At 46.4% G+C, this 16,656-nt stretch overlaps 1 protein-coding gene across 2 annotated transcripts in view; it reads right to left on the bottom strand.

Moving 5' to 3' along the window:
* Window positions 1-16,656, bottom strand: part of Prkce (protein kinase C epsilon) — a 496,185-nt gene that overhangs the window by 178,810 nt on the left and 300,719 nt on the right. For both annotated transcript variants that reach the window (XM_051175213.1, XM_051175214.1), the window contains exons 3-6: window positions 14,478-14,637; window positions 12,882-12,916; window positions 11,604-11,689; window positions 7,455-7,584 (exon numbers count right to left, since the gene is read on the bottom strand). In XM_051175213.1, coding sequence (XP_051031170.1) covers window positions 7,455-7,584; window positions 11,604-11,689; window positions 12,882-12,916; window positions 14,478-14,637 — 411 coding nt within the window. The remainder of the gene's footprint in view (window positions 1-7,454; window positions 7,585-11,603; window positions 11,690-12,881; window positions 12,917-14,477; window positions 14,638-16,656) is intronic.

The raw sequence follows: 16,656 nt of genomic DNA, 5'->3' as shown, positions 1-16,656 counted from the left end.
GGTTAGTGAACTGGAGGCTTTGCTTTTCTTTTGACAAAATCTCCAATTACACATCAGTTAACTCAGACAGCTTGAGGAAGTAGAAGAGAAAGGGCTCTGTAAAGCCTAGTGCCTGGGATGAAGGCACTAAGGAATGAGGGCAGTGGGTGACTGAGGTATCCACACTGGGAGCACAGGCTCTTGGAGGCTGGGGCAACATGGGGAGGCAGCAGAGCAAAAAGTGAAGAGGAAAAAAATAGCTGAGCTACATTCACATGAAGTGGTCCAATGAACCGCCCATGTCATACACACACGCATGCACTCACACATGCATAATGCATACGCATGGACACACAAGCACACACACATGCAAGCATGCACGTGTGTACGCGCGCGCGCACACACACATACACACACACACACACACACACACACACACAGACACACACACTGAGGAAACTATGAGGGAATACACCAAGCAATGCCATAGATCTAAACTCCTCCCCACGCACAGCCCTGAACTGCCTGGTAACGTTCATTTGCACTGGCTTCTTGGAGATGAAAATGTGCCAAAAGAAACAGAGTCACTTTGCCCAGGGGGGGCTCTCTTATTTATTTGTTTTAAAGAGCCACTCTTGTCCTGTTCCTTAGGTGAGCTGAGCACCTATTATGCGCAGGAAGGGCCACAGCGGGAGGGCCATCTATTCAATCTGGTCACGGACCTGCATCCTCTGTGTTCTGCTCTACAATGTGAGTAATTTTCTTTCTGTTTTCAACTTCTCCAAAGCTAATTTTAAAGCAAGGCTCACCGTAAGAAGGGACAGACTATTAGATATTCTTTTAGAGCAAGCTGATCTTCCAGCAGTGGCCACAGAGTCACAGCTGGTGAGGTAAGTGGACCTGCATGGGCTGAGGAGCGCTTTCTTGATTTCTGTTGGGGTGAGCTGGCTCTTGCAGGTAAGCACAAATGCACACAGGAAGGCTTGGGGAGACCTAAAGCAAATGTTTTAATAGCAGTTAAGCCTCGGGTGAAAGTACAAAGACAACACAAAGCGCATCGTTTTATATTCACGCATTTTCTCTTAAGTATTGCGTGAGTCACTCAGTGAGGCTGTGTATCTTTATGTTACCAGTGAGCACTTAATTCTAAAAACAAAAATGGAAAAAAACAAAAAAAGGTTATGGACAAAGGGCTCAGTTGTTAAAAAAAAAAAAAAGTCCTGGATTTTTGAAGCTTATAAAAGTTCTTTCATGTTTTTAAATATCCAAAGTACTTTTGTATAAAAGGAAAGCAGAGATGGGCATGGTGGCACATGCCTATAAATGTAATACTCAGGAGCTGAGGCAGGAGGATTGCAATTTTCAGGCTGGACTGAGCTACTAACTGAGACCTTGCCTCAGAAAATGATGGAGGGAAGGAGGGGGAGGGGCAGGAGAAAGAGGAGGAGGGATGACCTGTCTATCTGTGTGGCTTTGTACAGCAGTCCTCTGGGGCAGGTGGTGTGGCATTTACACTTTCTATTACATTCAGAAGGCAATAAGGGCAGAAGGTGAGGTGACCTGCATGTCATCCCCCAACCAGGAAGTAACCAAACTAGGACCACAAAGGACTATGGCTTCTTCCAACCCATAGCCTGAAGTCTCTACAAACCACAGCTTCCTTAGAATTCTGCTACTCTGTATTACCTCCTGCAGATAACGTGTATCTTAATCCAGGTAAATAGCCTGGGACCACAGCAGTTACTAAGAAGGATGTCTGAGAGAGGCTGGAGCCAGGGGTGAATCTCAAAGCTAGGCCTTCCCAAAGTGCATGTTCTTCTTGCCTTGGTGCACAGTAAGAGGACCCTTGAAGGCATGATGAAGTGCAGAGCTTTGGCTGAGCTCTGCAGGCCAGACTGCAGCCTGTGAAGGAGATCTGGATCCAGCAGTAAACTGGCTCTTGGTGTGTTGTGACTTTGGGGGTGGCTGTGCTAAAGCGGGGGTACTTAGGTATAAAGGAAATGGGAAATGGAAGGGTTTAAGTGGCCTAAAGATGAGGGCACACATCAGGTGACACACAAGTAGTAACCTCAACCTTGGTATCACATGTCTAGGGTGCTGATAATGGCTGTTGGGCTCTACAGAGCAAGAGTGGGAGCCAAGGGCCCCAGACTGTGCTCAGCCTAGAATGGCAGGCAAAGAAAGGAATGGGCCCTACCATCTGCCTGCTTAGAGCCAGCATTTTCCTGTCCTCTCTTGAGGGGCTCAACTGCCCAGGACTTGTGTGAGCCTGGTCCTTCTGTGGTCAAGGCAGAGAAATGACAGCCCAAAGGCCAAAGGACAGCCTCTGACAGGTTCCTGGCTGTAAACCCTGGTATTCACTGCCCAAAATCAGTTCTCTGCTTCTCTGTCATTCCACAAGCACAGTTGCACAGCACATAACATTCACTTCACTGTTTTACCAAGACCACAGACAACAGTGGTTCTGGAAGGTGAGGTCACTCAGGTGCATCACTCAGGCACATCCCAACCATCACAGACTGCATCACTCAGGCACATCCCAACCATCACAGACTGCCAGCATGCTCGGTAATGCTTGCACAACAGCAACACGGCCTCTTAATAACATTATAAATCTCTGCCACCAAGTGATGCAAGATATAATTGTACTCTCCCCACAACCCAAACTGACAAAGGGACAGTCCATGACAGAACAGATGTGCAATGCTTGCACTCGTGGGGCTCAGGTAACTTCAAGTGAAAGGCACAGTGTGACCAGGGCAGTGACACGGGTCTGTACGTTTACACTCAAGTTCTGAAGAACCTGTTTTCAGGAGTAGGAGTGGCACCAGAGCTGAGTCCCCAGAGCTGCAGATGAACCAAATGTAGCAGAGGAGCTGAGCTCTAGCCTAGGGTGACCCACCAGCATACCTACAATGGTGAAAACATGGGGGGGGATGCTGAGCAGGAGAGCAGGGCAGAGCCATGATTAGAGCAAGAAGCAGGACCAGGCTGTTGTGGAATATTAGTTTAACTGTATAAAAATGTGTTGCATTTGTTTATGAAATATTTGTTTAACTATGTAAAGATGTGTTGCATTTGTTTACCTTGCCTGCCTAAGGTACCTGATTGGTCTAATAGAAAGCTAAATGGCCAATAGCTAGGTAGGAGGTATAGGAGGGACTTCTAGGTAGAAACAGTAAGTAGGAGGAAGGCTCTAAGCTTGACAGAGACAGGGGGAGGCAGGGGTAGAGAGGGAGATGCCAGGGGCCAGCCAGTCAGATGACAGACATGGAGGAAGCAGGAAAGCAGGACATACAGAATGAAAGAAAGGTAAAAGACCTGAGGCAAAACAGATGAATAGAAACAGGTTAAATTAAGTTATAAGAAGTGGTGAGACAAGTATCAGCTAAAGGCTGACCTTTCATAATTAATAATAGGTCTCCGTGTCTTTATTTGGGAGATGGTTGACCGCCCAAAGAAAATTCCAACTATATCTGGCTCCATGGGGACCCACATGGGTCACTGGCTATACCAGAAGTAACCTCTCCCTTTGATCTCCTCAACCGCTCAACGATCATCTTCCTGGCTGTAAAGCATTCTGAAAACACCGCCCCTACGTTCTCACTTTGTCCTACCGCACGTGAGATGCCAAGCCAGTGTCCCTCCTGTGGTGGCTGCGAGCGAGCCTTCTTATGAGGAGCTCATGTTTCATGTCTTACCTTAGGCAAAATCATAAGGACATTCATCTTTCACTCTCCCGGCTTTTGCCTTGTGTGGGGAGTGTGTGTTTCTTCCTCCAGTCTTTGCTACTTTTCCTCCTACCCATTTGGTCCTTCCTTCTTCCTGTTGCCTATTCAGACTTATGCTAGAACCCACAATTCCAGGTCCTGACAGGTCCATCCTTAACTCTTCTCTCATCATGCCTGAGGTCTTTAGCCAGAGGGTGACATCTTCTCTATAGCTACTAATCATTGGAAAGGTCAACTCAACCCCCATCCACTCGCTATGTTTCAATGGGAACGACCAACAACGAAACATTCCATGTTCCAGGGGCATGATCCTCAAGGACAACCCATCCCCAGCTCAAATTTATCATTTTGCCCCCCCCCCCCCAGCCCTGACCTCGCTCCCATAGCTCCCATTCTAGAGTCTGTTCCATTATTCTCCCACCTGTGCTAGTCACTCTACACAATGAACTGGTCCTCTAATATCTTGTTATTCTCTCTTCTTTATTTCTACTGCAACTATGACTTACAATGTCGCTAATGTCTCAGTAAAATCCTTTGGGCAATCAGTGTGTCCATACACTATTCGTTTATTTATTTATGCTCTATATTTTTAAAAATGTTATTACATATGAGTATAATCAGGATAAAAAACTAAAACCTAATTTAAAAATAACCTCCATGTAGATGTCTTGCTTTGTTCGTGGTTGTTGAACACTGTGGGCACACTGGACCATCTACAACTAGACCCTTTATTCAGCTTTCTTACTATGTCCCCACTTCTCACATTCATGTGTTGTTACCAGGGTCACTCAGCACACTCAGTGGAACGGACAGTTCGCAGGTGTCATCGCAGGAACAGAGAGAGGAATCCAAGCTGTGAGGGTCACGTTCCACCTCTGTTGATAAGCTGTGGGCTGAGTGCAGATTATTTCATTTCCGAAGCTCAGTTTCTGCCATGGGAATTTGGCCATTTATGTACAGCCCATGGAGGATCAGTCAGACATCTCAGGTGACAATACCCTAGCATAATTTTTCTAAGAGGCACCTCGGAACAAAGACTGGACACAGAAAACCATCAATTTATACCTATTCCTTCAATAACCTAACTCTAAAAGTATGCCCTCCCTTCTGGCTCGTAGCCTCTTTAAGCCTCCCATTTAGTTTCTCTCAGGTTGCCAGCCACTTTACAAGGCACAGCTGCATCTTCCTTGTCACATTTCTTCTGTACTCATGACTATTTTTAGTGAGATATTTACTTTGTCTCCTTCTGTGGCACTGACCTCACCCATTGGGGGTGGAGCCATGGGCAGAAGTGACCTGTGGAAGGAGGTCTGAGGAAGAGCTGGGGAAGCAGCAAGAGCTGCTCTTGCTGGCAGGATTTGGACAGGAGAGCATCCAGTGGAACTTGCTGGTGTTCATCTGTCTAGGCTGTAAGTTATTTCTCCCTGAATAAACATCTATTCGGCCTATTTGTTTATCGTGATCCTTATTTAACTGCAATATCTGGTGTCAGAAGCCGGATTAGGATTTTCACAGGACCTGGGTTTCACCCAGGTGGCAGACGCTGCTCCCCTCCCCCACCATCCCCAACGGGGCAGGCTCCCTTGCCTAACCAGGTGGACTCACCACAGCTTTGGGACATTTGCCTCTGCCCTACAACTCCTTTGCCTCCACAGCGGGCCTGAGAAGGCACCTTCTTATTACACCCTGGCCAGAGTTTCAAATAGAACTACAGTCAAGCATTTTCTGCCACACAGTGACTAGCTACATATGTCACAGCCAGTTCTATTGAGAAACTTGGTTGCTAAAAATTTTCTTCCTACAGGATCCCATGGAGCAATCATCATCCCATTTCAGCAGGAAGTAACCTTAAGATGACGATGCCCCCTTTCCCTACCCTTGGAATTTTGGGGTAATAGTCATCTTCTTTGGGTTGGTTTTAGTTATTTAGGGTTGGGTATGGAAGGTGATGCTTACACTTGGGTTTATCTTTTAGACAGGAATAGGGTATGGTTGGGAAAGGTATGGTTTAGATGGGATATAGGTAGATTAGCCTGTCTTCTTGTGAATTTGAGTAAGAGTGAGATATTAGTATTTTACAGTTTATATTGTTATATATTCTTATATGTGGTAAGCTATGTAAAATTTAGTTTATATTTTGTTATATTGTGTGAAATCTTTCTACTTATGTTTTATGCACATTAGTTTTACCATATTCTATGTATGTATACTTTTACTTATGTTCAAGACATTTCATATATTGATATAATTTATGCATATTTATTCTTGCCATATTCTATGTATATATACTTTTCTTGTATTCAAGACATTTTGTATATTGATACAATTTGGGATATTTATCATGCTGCCCTTTATAGTTCTACCTCTTGTCTTGACATTTCTACTTTACCTCTATTTTAGGGATTTATATGTATGTATATGTACATAGTTATATTGTTTAGGTTATTTGTTCCTGCTTTACTCAGGGAAGTTTCAATCAGTTTTTTAGCTAAGTTCCTGAGTATTACAGATTATCTTCACTCATGTTTACTGTACCTATGAGATTAGTCAGATATAGATACTTAGTCTTCAATCACTTCATAGACATGCAGAACATGGCATTTAAATGTTTTAATATTCGTACTCCATTGACATGTGACACTGTTGCTCCTGACAGCACTGTGCACTTTCCCGAAAATATGTTGGACACTGTTGTTGCTCCTGCTGGAGTTCATTCTCGCCTCAGCTAATGGCCTGTTGGGCAAAGAACTGCCCCACCCCCGACCACTGATTTGGAAATGCAGTCCTATGTACTTCCAGGAGACAAATATAGAAGACTGCTGGACCTTGCCAAGTCAGGGTAAGACAGCCATTCTACCTCCCTGCTGTTGTTGTGGTCTGTCAAGTTCTCTTGGCCTTAGCCAAAACTGGGTGTACCAACGTTGCTGTGAGACCTTGGGTGACTGTTCAGGTAGCTTGCTGTTTCTGACCTTGCTGTACCTTTTGGAAGTTGCCCATTCACACTTCCTGTCTACCCTAGTATCGTTATTTTCCTTCTCAGGTCTTGATGAGGTTGAAGATTAAACTATCACAACTATTATTCTCTCTTCCTAGTTAGATATATTAGGTACTGAACTTACGTTTTCCAGCTTAGGACAACTCTATTGTAAACTCCGTTATGCCTTCACCCTAGGACTAGATATGTAAGTCATTTTGTTCTCGATTTTCCTTTTCTTAGAGCACACTTGTTATTCACTGTTTTGTATATAGTTTTGTATTAAGCCTAAATCTTTTCTTTAGACGAAAAGGGGAATTGTAGTGAGATATTTACTTTGTCTCCTTCTGTGGCACTGACCACACCCATTGGGGGTGGAACCATGGGCAGAAGTGACCTGTGGAAGGAAGTCTGAGGAAGAGTCTGAGGAACGCTCTCTTGCTTGCGGGACTCAGACAGGAGAGCATCTGGTGGAACTTGCTGGTGTTCATCTGTCTAGGTTGTAAGTTATTTCTCCCTGAATAAACACCTATTCGGCCTATTTGTTTATCCTGATCCTTATTTAACTGCAATAACTATTCTCTTCAAAGAGAGGTCTTAAAAGGTAGATAGTCATGGAACTTCCAATGGCTTATCAAGGGTTAATGCTACAACCAAATCTGGAACCCATTTTAGAAAGCAATGCTATAAGGACAGAATGGTTTTACAAAACGGAGAAAAAAAGATGGGGCCACATGGGTACTAGGATGAGGGGTCAGGAAAAGACTTACCTTTACACTGTAAGCCCTGCCGTAAGAGGCCCCAGAGCAGGGACCCACAGTGGTCACAGAACGTGGGAACCTTGTAGTTGTGGATCCCGAACTTGTGGGGCATGTTGACACTGAACCGTTGGGAGCCCACCTGCAGGGATAGGAAGACACAGCATCAGCACCTGGGAAGACACAGCATCAGCGCCCTGGAAGACACACCATCAGCATTTGGGAAGACACACCCCATCAGCATTTGGGAAGACACAGCATCAATGCATCAACACCCAGGAAGACACAGCACCAGCACCCAGGAAGACACACCATCAGCATTTGGGAAGACACAGCATCAGCATTTGGGAAGACACAACATCGGCACCCAGCTCCTTCAGGGAGCTCCTTACTCTCTGGTTTCCTAGAAGGGTTCTTAGAGAATTACATCCTCCAAAGGCACACGCCACTGCAGGCCCCTGAAGGCAACCTCTCCTTTGGCTCAGCTTTCACTTTTGAAGTTGTCCTAATTCACAGGCAACAGGAGTCATCTTCCATGCATACCCCTCCAGGACATCAGACCCCTGAACAACTGTAACACACTTAGCAATGAGCACCTCACACTGAAGTCGTTCACAAAACATTACTGAGGATTTCAGAACTACTTTGTGCACAGAGGTCTAGCTGAGGGTGGGGCAGAGAAGCTTCCAGCAGCTGAAGGGGGAACCAAGGATCCCAGAAAGTAACATGTGACTGCAGCACAGTATAGAAGGTGAAGATGGCTACCAGAGTGGAGGTCACAGGTGGACACCATTGCCTTAAACTCTACCACCACTATCTGGGGTGGGCTACTATTTACTCAGCTTCACCGACAAGGAAATGAAAGTAGTGTTGAATTCAGAAACACACCTATACATCCAACAGATGCAAAGACAGGCTCCTGCTCCCACATGTCGGATTTCAGAGCTCAGGGCTCTAATCTACTCTGCTGCTACTTGTTCGTTAGTGAAAGGTGAAAGTCAGGATAGACAGGGAGGATTTGGGCAGAAATGTAGGTGTCTGGTCAGTAGCCTGAGCTCTGCCAACAAATTTCTAGTGAGATCTCACTAAGGTTTCTTGGGACCTTGGATTTCTCAACTGGAAAAATAAAGATATTCTCCCTGCCCTGCCTGATGTCACAGGAGGGCGGAATCAGTGAAATAATGGAGGAGAGATGGGGACGAAGGGGTCTACAGAACCAAGAGCCACCAATCGGCAGGTCTACTTCCCTGGGTCTTCTCAGATATCTCTAGAGCTACTCCTTCCTCATTCATCTGGTGAAGCAGCCACATGAACCAGCCCCTCCCAGACGGGGCAGGAAACCATGCAAAGGAAGGTGAGGACAGCCTGTAGTGTACCTGGGGTCATCAGCTGAATGTGGAGTGGAAGGATTTAGGAGTAACAAGAGCTGGGCACAGACACTGATTAGGGTGTGACTATGAAGCCGTGCCTGTGGAGTTCCTAGTCACTCAGCTCCCAGAAATGGACAGTTCTCCCATGGAACCAGAATGCTGCTATTATCTCCTTCACACACGAATCTCACTTGGGATCAATAAAGACTCTGAGGTATCAGAGAACAGTGGGAAGATGATGAGGACACATGCAAGATCACACCAGAGACCTATGGAGAAGCAAACACAAAGACAACACACACACACACACACACACACCTACTATGGAGTGCACATGAGCAGGACTCTCAGAGAAAACAGAGGAGGAGGAACAGAGAAAGGATTGCAAGATTAAAGGAAATGAAAGGAAGGTTGACACAAACATAGGGCATCTTATTTACTGTGCCAACAAGGGGTATGCAGACTGTTAGATTATGAGACAAGCAACTAGCCAAGTGTTCAAGGTGGGAAAGAAAAGGTCCAAGAAGCCCCTCATCAGAGCTGTTTGTTTTTCTTTGAGATAGAGTCTTCCTACGTGGCCCAAGCTGGCTTTCTTGCTTGTTACTGAAGAAGAGCACTTTTCAGTAGAGGACACGGGAAATACAGCATTTGGGGCTGCAAGTATTTATGGTGTGTGCAGATGTATGTATGCACATTCATTACATTAAAGGTATCGACTCAAAGGAATGGACTCGAAGACTAGTCACGCAACACAAAGGTACTCAACGGCCCCAAGAGGTGTTAGCCTCAAGATGCACAAGACTGTGATGGGGACACCAGGATGGGCAATCCACTCCACCACACTAAGAAACCCCATTCTTGAGACCCTGGCCATTTTTGTCTCTGGGGACATAGGCCACATTTAGGAGCATACCTCCCTGGAGACATCACTGCTCAATCTGTCAGGAAAAACAGAAGGAAGCATCAAACTGTGTTTCCAATCTCAGCTGGCCACTGTGCAAAGCCCAGAGTCTTATGGGACATTTCCCTTCCAGGAAGTGAGGGCAAGCTTCATAAACCTGAGGTTCCCGGGCAATGAGACTTGTGAGGACCATCAAGTCTGCGCTTATGTGCTCTTTGCTTTCATGGGACAGGGCACAATGCCTGCCACACAGGAAGTGCCCAGTAAATCATCAAAGGAATGTCCATAGGAAGGAAGTCTGACGGTAAAGGCACTATCTCCCTCTCCATCGTCTTGTGAAACCAGTGGCAGTGACAATGTCCTGTAGGGTATAAACCTAGGGTCAGAAGAGGCAGCTGCTGGGCTGCTATACTTTATGTTTCCTTCCTCGGCCTCAGGACAGGGTTTCAGGTATCACAGGCTGGCCTTGAACTCATCACGAAGCCAAGAATAACCCTGAACTTTTGTCCTCCTGTCCCCATCTTCCTAGTGCTGGGATTACAGGTGCTCACCACCATGCTTGGTTTGTGTGGTACTGGGGATTGAACCTTCTGCATGCCAGACAAACACTATCAGCTAAGCTATAGTCCAGTCTCTGGTTTTCACATTCAACCAGGACAACAGACCCCCTGTGAACAACTGTGGGGATCAGGCTTTAGTTTATCCTCTGGAGGGCAGGTGGCTCAACCTTAAGCCCTGCCCTTTCAGAGGCAGGCACAAAAGCAAGAGGAGACTGGAAAATGAGGAATGTCCTCCAAGGCACACCTTATTTGTAGGAAGCAGGTAGAAGAACTCTGTAAGTCACTTTGGGGAACTCAGATTATAACCTTCTTCATTCTAAACCCAGGTATGCAGTCTCCCTGGGTTCCTTTGGCCTGATTCTAGTGACTTGTGGTTATACAGAACTTACTGAACCTGGAGCTGAAAGCATACCTTGAAATTCACTGTCTGGGCATGCGCATCATCTCAGCTCTCAGCACCACACCTGCAATCTCCCTCAGGAAAGTCTTCTAGCCGAACTGTGGTGCCACTATCCCGATTCTTCGACTGCCTTGTGGAATTTCACATCCCTGTAGTGCTGGGAATTTCTTTAAAGCCAGTCTGACACTGATTTCTAAGCTTAAGAGACAGGGAGTGTGTGTCTTGGACAAGTTATATGTGGCCACTTTGGTGTTCCTACTCTCGCTATGCTAAGACGAAGACAGTAATATCTACCTCCTTATAGTTGCTATAGGGCTAAATAATATATGCTAAAGTGTTTCTGAGTCAGGGTGCAGTAAGCTCGCGGTGACATCACTCTGGGCTCTGTCTCCTCCATACTTCCTGGGTTGTTCATTTCAGTTTCCGATGACCTCATTAAGGCATGGCTCCTGCTGTGTGCTGCTTCTATTTGCTTATCACATGCACGTGGACACATCCTTGTGCCATTTCAGTGCCCCAATGAGGTAATGAAATAAGACTCCGCATTTCAAAGCCAGGCGATGGCGGCACATGCCTTTAACCCCAGCACTTGGGAGGTTCTGTGAGTCAGAGACCAGCCTGGTCTACAAAGTGAGTTCCAGGACAGCTGGAGCTACATACTAAGACCCTGTCTCGAAAATAAATAAATGGACAGATAAAACTCCATATTTCCCTCATAGTCTTCATCTCTGGGCTCCTACTTTGCCCTGGTAAAAATTAAGTTGTGTTCATTTAATAGATGGTGCTTCAAGCCAGCAGGCAGTGGTCCACCCTTCATGTTTGCTCACTGCGATGAAGACAACTGCGGGATCTCAGAGTGACAAGAGGGGACAGAGAAGGGAGAGGCCGGAAAGGAAGAAAGCACAGGATCCAAGTGTTGCAAATATTTACCTCGTCGGGAGTTTCCTGTTTCTTTAGCCCAGCACACTTCGTAATAATGAGCTCATGGCATCGCTTGTGGACGACGCAAGTGCAAACTGCAAATGATAAAAACATAAGAAGCCCAAGTGAGAGTCCACCCAAGATTTAATCAAGTCTCGGTGGAGACATGTCTGGAGCTGCGCTCCTTCAGACAATGTCCTAATCTAATCTAATCTGGTCCCCTCATCAAGCCTCCAAGGGCTCTGGAAGCCCCGAGAAGGCTGCTCAGCTTCCCTCTGTCATCCGCCAAAGTCAGGGACCACCCTGCTGTCCAGCCGACCGTGGAGACCGCTCTATGAAAGGTACTGCACTGCCCCTCAGGACCGTGTCACGAGGACTACTTACTTGGTGTCAGGACTGGAGCGTATACTACATGAGTTCTTAGGCTTAAAAAGGGAAAAAAAAAATCTGCTTTATGATCACCATGTGCCAAACTTAAAAATCTCCATTGGCTTTAGTTAAGTCTACAAAGTGTGGCCTATGCTCTAGCTGCAAGGTCATGGGTTAAGGAGGTAATGAGTCATTGGTAGTTAAGAAGGTGTCTGTCTGTATATATACTGTCCTAAATCATAGCGATCATTAGCAGAACACCCCACCCCCACAAGTTCTGCTTGAAGTCAGACTCTCAAGGGACATAGCATGGCTCCCCAGTTCTCAACTAGAGGGAAGTCTCGAAATGACTACATCTCAGTTCCACCTAGTGGTGCAACCTGACCTTGCATTTGTAGTCAATTATCTAGAGGAAAGCAATCGCCAACACCTCAAGTGAGCTGTAAGTGTTTAATAAGGATTCCACAGTAGAAATCACACAAAGAACCAGCAAGGACCATTCAGGGCTACTAACAAGCCAGTGAGAGAGGCCTCCAGAGAGCCTGAGGAGGGGGAGCAGGGAGAACACAGAGACCCAAGGGATACAGGAGATACCAGTGATCCTCTAATTGAAGTGTTATAGAAATAAAAAAAAAAAAAATGAAAGCAATATCGCCTTCTGCTACTGCAGCCAAAGTGCTGTCGGAGGGCACTTACTGGGCTGCCAGGAGATGGGTGGTGTTTCTGTTGCATGGACCACATATGTAGTAGGAGCGATGGTCAGGCAGTGGCAAAGTTGAGGGGGGGTCACACTTCTTGGAGAGGGAAGGCAATGAACTGAACAAGGTTGTATTCAACTTTGCAAGAACCTTCTAGAAGGGGTTATAATCTTAATCTAACTACAGGTTCCAAACGCTAAGTCTATAACATGCCTCTTACCTTGACATTGGTATCCCTGTTTTCCTATGACACCCCTGAAAGGAAGAAGATGGAATTTTACTAGGTCGGTCAAATAATAAGCAGACAAAGCCATGTGATTTGGGGCACCGTCCATTTTGTACCCAGTACTGGAGTCTGCTGATCAGTGTGACTTCCCTGCCACTTAGACGGTTAAAATGCCTCCCAGAAGGCCACAGGGACAGCCTCACTTGTGAAGCAGGTACAAGGCCGGCCTGCATCGGCACTTGGTTTCTTGTACAAATATTCACACCCGTGGGGATAATAGTGCACTAGAAATCCACCAATGATCCTGCTGGTTCTGGGCAGAAGCCAGTGAATTTTAAACACCTCCTCCTCGTGGATAAATGGGCATTCCTTAACTCCTAGTACCAAGGCGTGCCCACAGACAGCTCTGTGATGGTAGGTAAGGCCTGCCATCCACTGGCATACACCCTGGGCATCCCAAAGCCTGTCAAGAATTATGGGCAGTCTACACTTAGTACTGAGGGTTCTATGGTTCAATTAGCCAGTAGAGGTTCCTTTCAGAGGCACAACAGGGTTCCCCTGGCAAGGTTAGTTAACCTGGAAATAGTCAAACCCAGCCAACAATGTCCTAGTATTCAGTGCACCTGAAACTCACATGTCTGGTGGCTAGGGCCACACTGGGATTCTTCTGCTTGGATATACAGGCATGTTCCAGAGAGCCCTTCCAGAGAGCTCATTGGCTCTGCTCACTGGATCCAAGTGTGTTGATTCTACTCCAGCTCCAAAGAACTCAGAGAATATGCTAGAAAGCCTGCTGCTTATTTTTTTTTAATATGCATGGTAAAACTCATTTTTTAAAATCAGAATCTAATTCCTGTGAAATGGTCAAAGCTCATACCCATATGCCAGTGGTTTATTTAGGAAAACCTTTACTGTAACTGTTGTCCAGTTCTTCTGGGCCAATGTCAGCACCACACTGTGATGAGAATCAAGGAAAGCAGTACTCTTTCTTTACTGAGGTCTGTCGTTCAAACTTTAAAACCAGAGTTCTAAAGAAATTCTTCACAGTTACTGCAGATGGAGCTCCTAAGGTTAATTCGCAGCACACTCGGACTTTTATTAGAGAAATCTCTCCTTTGTTTCAAATTAAAACACAGTCCTTCTGTCTGGAAGAACTTTACTTCATTTGTTATTTGCTTTCATGGGAAAACCTCTCCCCCCCCTCCCTCCCCTCTTCCCTCTCCGCCTCTCTATACCCTCTCTCTTACTCTCCCCCTCTCTCTTAGCCTCTCCTTCCTCCCTCTCTGTACCTCTCTCTTACTCTCCCTCCTCCCTCCACCCCATACTCTATTGGGTATCACATTGTGTAGCTTTTAATGACCTGGAACTTACTATGTAGATCAGGCTGGCCTCGAACTCACAGAGCTCTGCCTGTCCCTGCCTCCGAGTGCCGAGATCAAAGCCAGGTACCACCACCGTGCCCAGGAGAAAACCTTTTATTCCCATCAGCACTTTGGACTGAGGTTCATCATCTCCCACCCCACGCCTGATCCCTCCCTCCCTTCTCCTCAGAGAAGCTATAACCCAGCCGTGCCTCAGTGAGGAACTTACCAGATGAAATCTCTGCAGTGGGAGCAGTAGGTGGGCTGCCGAAGGTAGGTGGCCATGAACTTGTGGCCATTGACCTGGTGAACCCTGCGCCTGACAGCCCCTTGCCGCTTCCTGGGCCGCATACGCTCCCTGAACACTCGCTCTTCATTGTCTTTGGGGGCTGCAGAGACACAGAAGCAGAAAGATGACGGCGTGGGTTTGTGCACATTAACACTGACCTTCAGGCAGGGCTGGGTTGGGCAGGAGGCAGCCTTTCTGCTGCCAGAGAGGCTGAGGGCTCTGAGGTATCTAGGTGCTCAGCTGGAAGAAGTGAGCCTCCTGGAGGACATACCCAGAATACATACATACACACACATACACACACACACACACACTCACACACACACACACGCACGCACGCACACACACTCACACACGCACATACATACACACATGCACGCACGCACACACGTTTTGAGGGATCAAAGTGTTCACTTTGCAAACTTTTAGGTGGTGTGAACTTGGACAGGTAAGAGTCAGATCCACTGGCACAAGCCTCAGCATTCACCTCTCTGAATGAATGGGGGCCACACCATTGAGCACGTGGTGTGTCTGGAAGGCTGGTGCTGGTAACCCATGTTCACTTGCTGCCTGGCTCTGAGGAGTAGCTGTCTGTTAAGTCTTCCATCTCCCTCATCCTCACGTTAGCACAATCCATCCTTCTCAAAGGTCGGAGGGAGGGAAGGGATGACACCGTGAAAGCAGAGGACTCAAGAGCACCCATAGAAGAACATTTAGTTAGGCCTCCAAGAGCAGAGGAGAGAAAAGGTGATCCCAGGAACAAACCCCAGGTTGCTGAGGGAGCTGCAGGACCCAGGTGGCCTGCTCGCTGCTTGCTGGGAGCTGGCCTTACAGCTCCCAGGCTGCAGAGCTAACAGAACCCTAGATGATGAAGATGGGGGTCTGCCTATTGCTCTTTGACCCCTTGGTCTATAGCTTCCTTGGGGGTTCCTTGTTAACTGGTGACTACTGCTTCAAAATGTCCTCAATGACATCAATTCCCCTTGAGTACAGAGAGTCCATCATTTCCTACACTGTCACATGCAGGTCCTTAACCTGATGGCCAGGTCTCACAGGAACACCCCTGGTGGCTTAACACAGAGATCTCTTTGTTCATATATATGTGCACACATGAGTGTGAATATACACACACACATTCCCAGTCTTGGTGTACATGTGGAGATCAAAAGACAACGTTCAGGAGTTGGTTCTCTCCTTCTACCAACAGGTCCTGAGGAAAGAACTCATGGTGTCAGACTTGGCATCGGGTTCCTTTATTTACTGAGACATCCCTAGTTATCACAGAAGGAAAGTAAATAACTAAAAATCCAATCTATGTGGCAGAAATTATTTGTAACAAACCTGATCTACAAAGTCTAAGCCCAACCCCAGCATCACAGGATGGAGATTCTTTTTTGCCAAAACCAACCAACCAACCAACCAAACAAACAAAAAACCAAAAATCAAAAAACAACCATTTACTTCTTTCATAAAACTCACCCCAGAATACACTAAAGTAGTAAATCAGTTCCTGATACATTTAAGATGCAATCAGATTCACAAGTTTGTCGTCTGTCTGCATCCTGGAAAACCCTGTTTTCAGTGAGAAGTCCAATTCAATTTCTCCAGTTATGGCAGAGTATTCCCCAGAAACCTCACCTCTCAGCTTTCTGCATAGATGATCAGCAGTTCATTCAAATGTCCCAAACTGTGTTCGATCTGATTCAGAGTGGCAATACAGCAACCACGGAAGTCAATAGTATTTATTTTCAGATACCCATGGGAGGGGTCAGGGAGATTGGTGGGACATTATAAAGTCACGAAGGTTAAGAATAAGGGAGGCATCTGTGCAGGTCAGGAGGCTACCAAGTGTCACTCCTGCACCCTGGGCTCTGTCTGAATGGAACTTGCTCAAATATCTCTATTACTTCAGCCCCTGAGCACATCTCTCTGCCTTGCCTCTTAAGTTAGATTGTATGTCAATGTATTGGGAGAGAACAAGCCGTGGAGGCTCATGCCTGCAATGCTACCACCCAGGAAGCTGAGTCAAGGGGACTGCTGTAAGTTCAAAGCCAGCCTGGGCTACAAAGAGAGACCCTGTTCAACTTGGAGTATCTGTAGAAATCAGGAAGCTGGAAGG

Source organism: Phodopus roborovskii, unplaced genomic scaffold (genome assembly GCF_943737965.1).
Source record: "Phodopus roborovskii unplaced genomic scaffold, PHOROB, whole genome shotgun sequence".
NCBI classification, from domain to species: domain Eukaryota; kingdom Metazoa; phylum Chordata; class Mammalia; order Rodentia; family Cricetidae; genus Phodopus; species Phodopus roborovskii.
The sequence above is the reverse complement of the archived record's forward strand: the minus strand, read 5'-3'. Positions and strand labels throughout refer to the sequence as shown.